Source organism: Mesocricetus auratus, unplaced genomic scaffold, assembly GCF_017639785.1.
Source record: "Mesocricetus auratus isolate SY011 unplaced genomic scaffold, BCM_Maur_2.0 Super-Scaffold_100022, whole genome shotgun sequence".
Classification (NCBI taxonomy): domain Eukaryota; kingdom Metazoa; phylum Chordata; class Mammalia; order Rodentia; family Cricetidae; genus Mesocricetus; species Mesocricetus auratus.
The window spans coordinates 587,991-600,404 of NW_024429203.1; the positions used below are offsets into that span (position 1 = coordinate 587,991).

At 37.8% G+C, this 12,414-nt stretch overlaps 1 protein-coding gene across 1 annotated transcript in view; it reads right to left on the minus strand.

Moving 5' to 3' along the window:
- Nucleotides 1-337: 337 nt before the first annotated feature.
- The window catches only part of LOC101823746, a 72,591-nt gene continuing 60,514 nt past the window's right edge, over nucleotides 338-12,414 (minus strand). The window contains 3 exon segments of the mRNA XM_040730231.1: nucleotides 338-4,002; nucleotides 4,412-4,494; nucleotides 6,703-6,829. Of these exon segments, the coding sequence (XP_040586165.1) occupies nucleotides 2,233-4,002; nucleotides 4,412-4,494; nucleotides 6,703-6,829 (1,980 nt within the window). The 3' untranslated portion in view covers nucleotides 338-2,232.

A 12,414-nucleotide genomic window follows, 5' to 3' on the forward strand; every position in this document is an offset into this window, starting at 1 on the left:
GTGTGTCATGAATGTGAAGGCGGGATGATAATATGCAGGAGTCAGTTTTCTCCTTCTATTATGTGTTTTGTGGGAATTAAACTCAAGTTATCAGGCTTGATGCGAAATGCCTTTAACTAGTAAGCCATCTTGTTAGTCCATGTCTGTCTTTTGATAGACAAATTTAATCATCACATTTGAAGACCCTACATAAAGGGATCATGCACTATAGTTCTGATTCACACCTAAATGTGACATTTATTCAAGATATGCAATAATTAGGTGTCATACATCACATAATAGAATAAATAAATCACCATAGAAAAGTTACAAAAAGGCACTTAAAAAGTCAACACTCTTTCGTGATACAACAAATTTAATATAGAAATGAATGCACCTTATTTTATCATTGACTATACATGTATGACAGGCCAGTGACTATCATCACACTCAGTGAAAAGTTCAGAGCTTTTCCTTTAAGATCAAGAACAATTATATTTCTGCTTGGAACTTATATTCATCATAATACTACAAGTTTGAGCCAATAAAGAGAAACAAAAGGCATCTAATATATTGTCATTTTGAATAGAATAAAAACTGACAGAGCTATCTGGAAAACAGTATCAAAGCTCCACATAAAACTATAAATATACCAACTAAATAATCCAACAAACTGATTATGGGCATACACTGAAGGAATGCTTACAGAGTTATTTGCAATCTATGTTCAATGTAGCAGTTCAATTTATTTCCAACAATAGAGTATGGAAACAACCTAAGGGTTCCTTTGTGAAAAGAAACTTCTATAGGGGCTGGAGAGATGAGAAATTTACTCTGTCTTAAGGAGGAAGTCAAGGATGAAACCCAAGGTCCTCCTCTAGCCTCTACATACACATTATAGAGCCCAAATTCATACACAGAGATGCATGTAAACACACATCACATATGCACATATATACAAATATCTTGAGTGTGCATAAAAATTAGAATACCAGCCAGGCAGTAATGATGCATGCCTTTAATCCCAGCACCTGGGAGGCAGAGGCAGGTGGATATCTGTGAGCTCAAGGCCAGCCTGGTCTACAGAGCTAGTATGAGGATCGCTAGGGCTGTTACACAGAGTAACCCTGTCACAAAAAACAAAAACAAAAAGAAGTAGAATTTACCCTTTTTGGTTTTTTTATTCTGTCATGCAAGACAACAGGGATAAAACTAGAAGACATTTTGTTATGAAAACAAGCCAGACACAAAAATTAAAAATATATTACCATATTTAAATATGGAGTATAACAGGACAAGGTGGTGTATTCATTTAATCCCAGCACTTGGGAGACAGAACATCTCTGTGAGTCCAAGACCAGGCTGGTCTCACAGTGAGTTCAAGGACACTCAGAACTACATAGTGAGACTATGTCTTTAAAAGAGGGAAGAGATATAGTAAACAGAAATAAAAAAAATGTAATTGTGGTTACCAAGTGCTAAGAGTTAATGTTTATGAGTTATTGTTAAAGGTTATAAACTTTCTGTTACAAGATAAGCAACTTAAGAGTGCAGTTGAATATAGTTAAGTGTTCTTCACCTGAATTTTCTAAGATAGTAAAAAATGCTTCATCATACCAAAACCAAATTACTGTATCACATTTTAAGGAATCTGACAATTGTTTCATATACATATTTTCCATAGAATTTTGTATATCTTAAATCAGTTTTAAGATTACAAAGCCATTAAATGCAAATATTAAAACCTCAAGTTTTGAAAATGTAAACAATAGTCAAAACAAATTTATAAAACTATCAAGAAAGTCAAGTTTCTGCTAGTACACAAGATCTTAAGACATAGACACAATCTCCATATTTTATATATTTCCCCAAACATGGATCACTTCATGTTTACTGAATGTTGATAACTAATGTAATTACTTTCCAACATTTCTTACTTTCACAAAGTCCTCCACTGTGGTACTATAGGTAATCAAAGCACTAAGCAGAAATACAATTTTCCACATTGTGTATCAAGAGTTTCTCTCCCATATTTACAAAAAGCCCATGAAACAGTGAAGTCTTTCCATGTTTGACATTGTACAGCTTCAAAGTGAGTTTATGTGAACTGGATTTTGAGCATTCTGATGTCTTCCCATTAGGCATCTTTGCAACATGAGTTATTTCACATCTTTGAAGTTAACTAGTATATAATCACTAATAAACTTTCTTGCCACTGTGAATTTGAATGCACTGCTAAAGCAACAGAACTTCCTAAAGCAGTCTCTTCTGGGTTTTTATGTGTTCTGTAAGATGAGAACTACTGAAAGCTATTCCATAACTTCTACATTTATAGGCTTTCTCTCTGCTGTGAATTCTTACATGTTTACTTAGATGTGAGTAAACAGCAAAAGCTTTCCCACACTCCTTACATTCATAGGGTTTCTCTCCCGTGTGTGTTCGCATGTGAATATGAAGGTAGGAGGAACATGTAAACGCTTTCTCACACACTGTACACTCAAAGGGCTTCTCTCCAGTGTGAATTCTCAGATGTGCAATAAGATAGGAGGAAGAAGCAAAGGCTTTTCCACACTGGTCACATTCATATGGTTTCTCTCCTGTGTGACTTCTTATATGTTCAAGGAGGCCTGAGGAGGTAGTGAAGGCTTTGTCACATTCTTTACAATTATAGGGCTTCTCCCCAGTGTGAGTTCGTATATGTTTTATAAGACCAGAGCGCACAGTGAATGCTTTCCCACATTCCTCACACTTATGGGGTTTCTCTCCTGTGTGAATTCTTATATGTTTACTCAGATGTGAAGAAACAGTGAAGGCTTTCCCACATTCCTTACATGTATAAGGCTTCTCTCCAGTGTGAGTTCGTATGTGATTATGAAGGTAGGAAGAACACGCAAATGCTTTCCCACACACATTGCACTCAAAGGGATTTTCTCCAGTGTGTGTTTGCAAATGTTTAGTAAGGCTTGTGCGCTCAGTGAAGGCTCTACCACACTCCTTACAAGCATAGGGCTTCTCTCCAGTGTGAGTCCGCATATGAATGCGAAGATACGAAGAACATGTAAACGCTTTCCCACACACTGTACACTCAAAGGGCTTCTCTCCAGTGTGTGTTCTCAAATGTGTAATAAGGGTTGAGGAAGAAGCAAAGGCTTTGCCACAGTGATCACATTCAAAAGGTCTCTCCCCCATGTGACTTTTCATATGTTTAATAAGGCCTGAGGTTGACGTGAAGGCTTTCCCACATTCCTTACATTCGTAAGGCTTCTCTCCAGTGTGTGTTGGTAAATGTTTACTAAGGCCAGAGCGCCCTGTGAAGGCTTTGCCACAGTCCTTACATTTATAGGGCTTTATTCCAGTGTGAACCCGAAAGTGATCATTAAGGCATGAGGAATTTCTAAAGCATTTTCCACAAACCTTACATTCAAAGGGCTTCTCTTCAGTGTGAGTTTTTAAGTGCTGAGTTAGTGGGTAACACCTAGAAAAGGCTTTCCCACATTCCTTACACTGGTAAGGTTTCTCCCCAGTGTGAGCACGCATATGAATATTAAGGCTGGCAGAGTATTTAAAACTTTTCCCACATTCTTTACATTCACAGAATCTCTTTTCAGTGCGCATTTGACCATTCCCAGCATGGCTCATAGCTGGATTAAAAGCATCACCGCTCCGTACCCATTTAAAGAGTTTGTCTTCACTGTGAGTTCTCCCAGATGCCTGAAGGTATGAATGACTATCAGAGGCTTGTTGACATTCACTAGATTTGAGGAAATTGGCTTGTGTGCATGTTGTCTGATAAACAGCACTTGCAATCAGACTGGTATCTTTTCCATACTGGCTTAACTCAGGACTTTTGTCTGCAGAAGAGGTTTCCTTAGGCCAAGTAGGAAAGGCTTGTCCATACTGAACAAAATCACAAATGTTTCTTCTGTTTTGGATACCTATGTGTGTCAGACTACATGAAGGTTCTTTGAAGATTTCTCCAGGTGACTTAAAGTCACAAAGCTCCTTTCCATTGTAGCTATTTGACTGTTGATTAAAAGAAAATTATAAGGTATTAATTCTTTTCAAATTTATTAGTATACTTCACTCATATAAAGACAAGAACATGATAAGGATGATGGTTCTTCCCTTTTTAATTACATGTATTTCACTCAATGTCAATGAAAGAATACTATTGCAAGAATCATATACCATCTGCTCTAATTCTGAAAGGCTTCTTGTGCTTTTATGAAATTGTTTTAAAAGCCCAATATCTATAAGTAGGAATATGTGTGTATGGGGACTCAGGTTTCAAACTAGGATTACAACATCTTTCTAGACTATGGATATAAGCTACTTGTCTCTAGTACTTCTTTATTTTGAAGGATTTTGATGAAATTTACATGAAATACCCAGTCTATTTCAATGAATATGAAATATCGCTTGTGACTCTTACCAGGTGTATCTCATTTGACATTTTTAAGTGAAAAATATCCTGCTGTAACAATGTCTCTCCAGTCTTAAGTCGCATAGCCCATTCTGAAGTTAAACAACAACAAAAAACATGTTTAAGTGCTTCCACAGTGAAATAGAAACAATGATTATACATCTCCCTGATTTTGGTTTTATATTAAACAAGTTAAAAACAAAGCTATGTTACATGTTAGCAACTTGGCTATGTCTAAAATTTTACAGGCTGGGATCCAGGTCCACATCAGAATAAAAGAGACCTTAAGGGCCAGAGAGATGGCTCAGAGACTAAGAACACTTGTTGTTCTTATTTAAAAATAAATTAAATACTCAGATTCAGTTCCCAACAACCACATCAGATAGCTCACAACTACTTGTAACTCCATTCCAGGGGACCTAACACCTTCTTCTGGCCACCACAGACACCTGTATGCACACAGCACATATGAACTTGCACAGGCCCACAGACATACACATAAAAATTAAAACAATAATAAATATTCTTAAAAGAGGCCCTGGGTCCAGTAGTCAATAATAATGACGACAGTGACAATAACATAAACATAAAACACAAAGAGAATTGGCAGTCGAAATTTAGAAATGAATAATTTATTATGGAATTTAAATGTACTGGTAAACAGAGACAGAATTATTAAGGAGGAAAAGAAAGAGCTGGACTATTGAGATTGTAAAAAAAAAGTCTAAGGAGAAGGAAATTAATGGGAATTTAGAGATATGAAGATCTCTTAAACTCTCAAGTCCAATGGTCTCAGCCTCCTGACTCAAGTTTTCTCTTTTTGGTAATATACCTCAGTGGTAGAGCACTTTCTTATCTTGCCATGCCATCCACAGAATTGGGGTGGGGTGTCCCTACTATATTACAAATAGACTAAACTCCCAAAAAATTACCTTGGAGAACTCCTCTCTTGAGTATTCTAAACTCTTCTGCCTCCAAACAAGAGCTTGAGCTGGGCTTGATGAGATACCTTCCCATATCTTAGAAACTACAGTTCCAATAACAACAGTGAAATACTGCTAAAGACCCCAATATGTAACTAGCCCTTTTATGTGTCAATAGGTACTGACTTCTTTCCCTTAAAGCCTAAAGTGATGGTTACAAGGACAAGACAAAACACTAATACTGGACCATTGGGACAGGTTACCAGGTAAAAGTTCTTGACACTAAGCATGACCACCTGATTTACATGCCTGGGACATGGTAGAAGAAAAGAAGTCACTCCCACAAATTGTCTACTGACTTTTAGATGTGCAATGTGACAAACAAAAAATAATGTAAACAGAAAATTAAGCACTAATATTAATCAAATAGAAAAGAAAGTGAAAGAAAAAAATTTTGAGACAGGTTTCTCCACTATGTGGCTCTAGCTCACCTAAAGCTTTGTAGACCAGACTGGCCTTCAACTCACAGAGATACCTGTCTCTACTTCCTGGAGGACTAAGATAAAAATAAAAGGCATGTACCACCACATCCACAAGATCTTTGTTATTATGGAGAAAAAAAATTATACTAGTAGTTAAATATTTCAGTGCATCAGAATCATGTGGAGGGACCATTAAAACAGAGATGATCAAGACATAAAACTAAGTATTTCTGATTCAGTTTGTCAAAGAGAGTCTGAAAATGTCCTTTTAGTATAGCAGACTAGCAATAGTGGTGGTTTTAGGACTATCTTAAAAACCATCACAATTGATTAAAATGTAGGGCAGAGTTAGAGACCTGTTTCTCATTCTCCTCTCTGTGTCTGTGTCTGTTTGTGTGTGTCTGCCTCTATCTCTGTCTTTCTCTGTGTCTGTCTGTCTGTCTCTCTCTTCTCTCTCTTGTTTTTGCTTTTTGTTTTATTTTGGGGACAAAGAGTCTCTCTATGTAGCCCTGGTTGTTCTGGAACTCACTATGTAGACCCAGATGAACTCAAATACATAGAGATCCTCTTGCCTCTGTCTCCCTAGTACTGGGATTAAAGGCCTACACCACCATACCTGGCCTTTTGTTATTTTCTAGCCCTCTGTTATTTTCAACTGTCCTTAGAGCTGCATCACCAATCCTAAAATGCAGAAAATTCATAGGTGAAGGCACTTGGTGCCAAGCTGACAACCTAAGTTCCATCCCTAGAACTCACATGATAAGAGTTGTCCTCTGAACTCCGTTTGTGGACTATTATACACACACACACACACCATAAAATAACAATATATAACTAGAAAAATACACACATTTTTTATTCTGTAAGAGTCTACAGGGAACAAGGGGAACCTCACCTAATGTGGCCAGGTTCTGGTAGTTCTCCAGCATCACCTCTCTGTAAAGCTTCCTTTGTTTTGTGTCCAGTAAAGTCCATTCCTCCTGGGTGAAGTTTATAGCCACATCCTCAAAGGTCACCGACTCCTACAATCACACACACTTGGATTTGAGCCAACTAACATCTCCATCCAAGGTCACAGGAGACTGGGGATGGAAACTCAATGCTACAAAGAAAAGTTCTCCAGTAGTCTATGCCAGAGTTCAGTGAATAGCCCAGGTACTCTTTATATCTATCTCACTACTATTAATTTTCACTTTCACATCTTATTTTTAAAGACAGGGTTGGCCAGGTTGGCTGGCCCCAAACTCTCTACTGTCTCACCTTTACCTACCCAGTGCTGGGAATTAAAGGCCTGTGATTAGACTCCATCCTCATGTCTTTCTTGACATATCCCATTATCTCACCCACAACCAGACCAGATATTCATTCTCATTTATGTCCTTCTATTTAAACACATTAAACACACTGTATACATTTGATAAATGGAGACAGGTGGATAACATTTTTCAGAAAGGGGAACATTCATCCCCTTTATCAACTGTTGGGACACAATAAAACACAATCAGTATCCAGGGGGTGAGGATTAATTACAAATTACTGAAATACTGGGATGATTTTCACAGTAATCCTAAACCAATAATAAAAGTTTACTTTTCTCACTGATATGATATAGTATATGGCAAGAAGCAACTTCAGGGAGAAAGGATTTATTCTGGATTACAGTTTGAGAGGATTTAGTCATAAAGAAATACAACTAATCACTCAACCATTGAATAAGGTCCTATTTTCTTCCAGAAACTCTAAGAAAAATGTCTGCCTGCATGGAAACGTGTCAGCCTTATGGGTGTAATGACAGGATATGCTTTAGTCACACCTGGTAACTACTTCTCAGGCAGTCAGAGATCATCCTGTCCATCTCTGTCTTTTCATTATGAAAGTAGCCTGGGTCCCTAGAAAATAAACCTAGTAGGAAAAAAGAAAAAGAAACCAGAGTTACCCATAATTCTCACATTTACAAACAAGGATTTCATTCTATCCTAGTTCAAAGTTCCCATATAATCCAACACAGGAAATCAATCTCTCAGTCTCTCTCTCTCTCTCTCTCTCTCTCTCTCTCTCTCTCTCTCTCTCTCTCTCTCTCTCTCTCTCTCTCTCTCTCTCTCTCTCTCTCTCTCAATCACACACACGCACACACACACACACACACTCACACCTACTCCTCATCTTATCTCATCTCATATGCATAAGGGGACTACCACGCAGTGCCAAGAGTAGTCAACCTCAGAAAAAAAGGAAAGGTAAGCCACACCTTAAGGACAAGTATATCTGTCTTATTTTACAGGCAAGGAACAATAATCCCTAGAAACAGGACCTATTAATTTCAAATGGTAAAGTAATTCATGAATGAAATCAAGTAGCACCCATAACCAAAGAACATGTATCAGCAAAGTGGCTTATGAAACAGCCTTCGGCAACCCTTGCCAACTTCAGCCATCTGTATGTTATTTTTCTTGTTGCTATGAAACAACTCTGGGGCTGGAGAGAGAACTCAGTTATTAAGAGCATCTGTTGCTCTTGCAGAGGTCCTATATTCAGTTCCTAGCACCTACATGACCATTCATAATTCCAGTTTCAGAAGATCTGATGCCCTTTTATGACCTCCACAGGCACTAAGCACAAATGTGGTTCACAGACACATATACAGGCAAAGCACACATAAGAACTAAAATGAATAAATCTTTTAAAAAATAAAAAAGCAGCTTAAAGGAGTTTATTTTAGCTTACAGTTCAAGAAGACATAATCCTTGAAATATATTGGAACACTATCTTCAAGAATTTGAAGGACAAATCTGTGCAGTTTATACCCGTAAGTGGCAAGTGGTGCTCTTCTCTTTATGCAGAGAAAGGCATGGCAGCAGGAATGGGAGGTTGTTTGGTTACAATGCATCAGCAGTCAGGACACAGAGAATGAACAGGAAGTAGGATGGGGTTATATAATCTTAAGGCCCACCCAACACTGAGCCACTTCCTGCAGCAAAGCTCCACCTCCTGAAAGTTCTACAACCTTTCTAAACAACACTATAAGCTGGGAACTAAAGATTTCAGTAAGTCATTCAGTAATTTCATATTCAAACCACAGACATATCCCTGACCTGGCAGCAACCAGAACGCCCACACCTATTCCATCTATACAAGGAGCACACAACACATAAGTAAGACTTACCATAGTACAAACTCACAGCTTCCATCCTGAAAGGATGATGAAATACACTGGACCACTATTCCAGAATTTGAAGGACACATCTACACAGTTTATATATATAAATGACTAGCGGTGATCTTTCCTCTTTCTACATCGTTACTTGCATTCCTGAAGACAAGGACCATTCATCAGCAAATCTTTTTGTTGTTGTTGTTGTTGTTTTGCTTGTTTTTGTTTTTTGAGACAGGGTTTCTCTGTGTCTTTGGAGGCTGTCCTCAAACTAGCTCTTGTAAACCAGACTGGCCTTGAACTCACTGAGATCCACCTACCTCTGCCTCCTGAGTGCTGGGATTAAAGGCGTGCACCACCACCACCCAGCCCACCAGTAAATCTTATCTATCAATAATCAAGTGTCAAAATCAGCTTTCTCTTTCTGATGGTAATAGGAGTGAGAAAGATAACAGCTAAAAAGATGGTCAAGCTGGTAAGAGCACTGGCTGATCTTCCAGAGGATCTGAGTTCAGTTTTCAGCAACCATGTTGGGCTGATCACAACCAACTCTAACTCCAGCTCCTGGTGATTAGCCACCCTCTTCTGCCTCTGTGGGTACCTCCCTACACATAGAATACATTCACACAGACAGACTTGTAGACATAAATAAAAATAAAAACTTGAAAATTAATTATCCTAAGATTTCAAGGGCTCTATCATTAGCAATATTTATGTTTAAAAACCTAGATTTGAGCCAGGTGGTGGTGGTGCACGCCTTTAATCCCAGCACTAGGGAGGAAGAGGCAGGCGGATCTCTGTGAGTTTGAGGCTGGGCTGGACCAACAGCCTCCAAAACAATACAGAGAAACCCTGTCTCGTAAAAAAAAAAAAAAAAACACACAAACCTTGATTTGGGGGGTCTGGGGAGATGATTCAATGGTTAGTGTGCTTATTAATCTTGCAAAGGACCTGGGTTCAGTTCCTAGCACCCACATCATAGCTCACAACCATCCATAAATCTGGTTATCATTTTTGGACCTCCACAGGCACCAGGCACATAAATGATATACTCATATAGGCAAAACACTCATACACATAAAATAAACAAACAATTAAAAAGAAACAAAAGCACCTATATTCAGGACTAGTGTGACTCAGCAGGTAAAAGTGCTTACTGCTAGGCATGGCAATCAGAGTACAATCTCTGAGACCCATATGGTAGGAGAAAATCAACTCTTGAAAGTAGTCCTCTGACCTCCACATGCATGCTGTATATACTCAATCCAGTAACATAAACTCAGTAAACAGATGTATAAATGTGTCATAAAACAAATAAATAAGGCTCAGAAAGAAAAAATGTAATTGTTCCAATCATCTACTTAGCTTTAGGCACTTTGTCCCTAAATTCTGCGTCAATGGGAGCACCATTTAGAAGACTACAGAAATTAACACACAGCTCATTCACTTTTGCTGCAAAAGATTAAAACCAAAACACTGTATGAATTTTTTTTTTGTTTGCTTTGTTTGTTTGAACCAAGTCTCCTACAACCCAGGCTGGCTTCATACTAAATATGCAGCTGAGACTGACCTGAATCCCTAATCCTGCAAGTATTTCCCAAGTATATGCATCTACCACAATCATGGCCAACTTCAGTATAAATTTACTAAATAAAAAGTTTGACTAGGGAGCTACCAAGATAGCTCAGTGAGGAAAATGCCTGCTGCACACCCTGGCAATCTGAACTTAATTCCTACAGTCCACATAAATGTAGAAAGAGAGAACCAACTACAAAGTTTTCCTCTGTTCTCTCTCTCTCCATGCTTACCATGGCATATGGAACATATCACACACACACACACACACACACACACACACACACACACGCATGCACAATGCAGATAAATAGTAAAAACTAATGAATACATGTATTGGAAAAAACATTTAGGAGCTGGATAAATGATTCAACAATTAAGAGATATATTGCTCTTATAAAAGACCCAAGTTTGGTTCCCAGAAACCATGTCAGGAGGATCATAACCACATGTAACTCCAGTTGTAGGGTATTCTCAGGCCCTGCCCTCACATACATAATCTCTCATGAAGACACACATGTATACACAACATTGAAAGGAAATTAAAAAAAAATATGACTAGATCTGAAGTACTAATAAAGCCAAACATAATTTCTATCTATAACCACTGAGATACATGTTTTGAGCTCTATGGTTTTGCTCCTAGGAGAGGGCAGAAATAAAACACTGAGGGTATTTGGCTAGTTTTATGTCAACTTGGCACAAGCTAGAGCCACCCAAGATGATGAAACATTAAGTAAGAAAATGCCTTCAAAATATATGGAGAGAAACTCAAAGTGATCCCACTAAAATCAGGAAGACAAGACTGTCTACTCTCTCCATGTCTATTCAACATAGTACTTGAAGTTCTAGCTAGAGCAATAAGACAACAAAAGGAGATCAAGGGGATACAAATTAGAAAGGAAGAAGTCACACTTTCACTATTCAGATGATACGATAGTATATATAAGTGACCCCAAAAATTCTATCAGGGAACTCTATCAGCTGTAGCTGATAAACAACCTCAGAAATGTAGCAGGATACAAGATTAACTCAGAAAAAAAAATCAGTAGCCCTCCTATATACAAGCAATAAATGGGCTGAGAAAGAAATCAGAGAAACACTACCCTTTATAACAGCCACAAACAACATAAAATAGCTTGCGGTAATTCTAACCAAACAAGTGAAAGACCTGAATAACAAGAACTTTTAAGTCTTTGAAGAAATTGAAAAAGGTATCAGAAAAAGGAAAGATCACCCTTGCTCTTGGATAAGTAGGATCAACATAATCAAAATGGTAATCTTACCAAAAGTAATCTACAGATTCAATGCAATTACCATCAAAATCCCAACACAATTCTTAACAGACCTGGAAAGTAAAATACTCAACTTTATATGGAGAAACAAAAAACCCAGGGTAGCCAAAACAATTCTATACAATAAAGGATAATCTGGAGGCATCACCATCCCTGACTTCAAGCTCTACTATAGAGCTGTAGTAATGAAAACAGCTTGGTATTGGCATAAGAACAGACATGTGGACCAATGGAATTGAATTAAAGACCCTGACATTAGTCCACATACCTATAAACACCTGATTTTTTACAAAGAAGCAAAAACTATACAACAGAAAAAAGAAAGTCTCTTCAACAAATGATGCTAGCATAACTGGATGTTAACATGGAGAAGATTGCAAATAGTCCACATATATCACTATACAAAAACTCAAGTCCAAGTAGACCAAAGAACTCAACATAAATTCAGCCACACTAAACCTCATAAAAGAGAAAGTGAGAAGTATTCTCAAACACACTGGCACAAGAGATCACTTCCTAAATATAACACCAGTAGCACAGACACTGAGAACAATAATCAATAAATGGGACCTCCTGAAACTGAAAG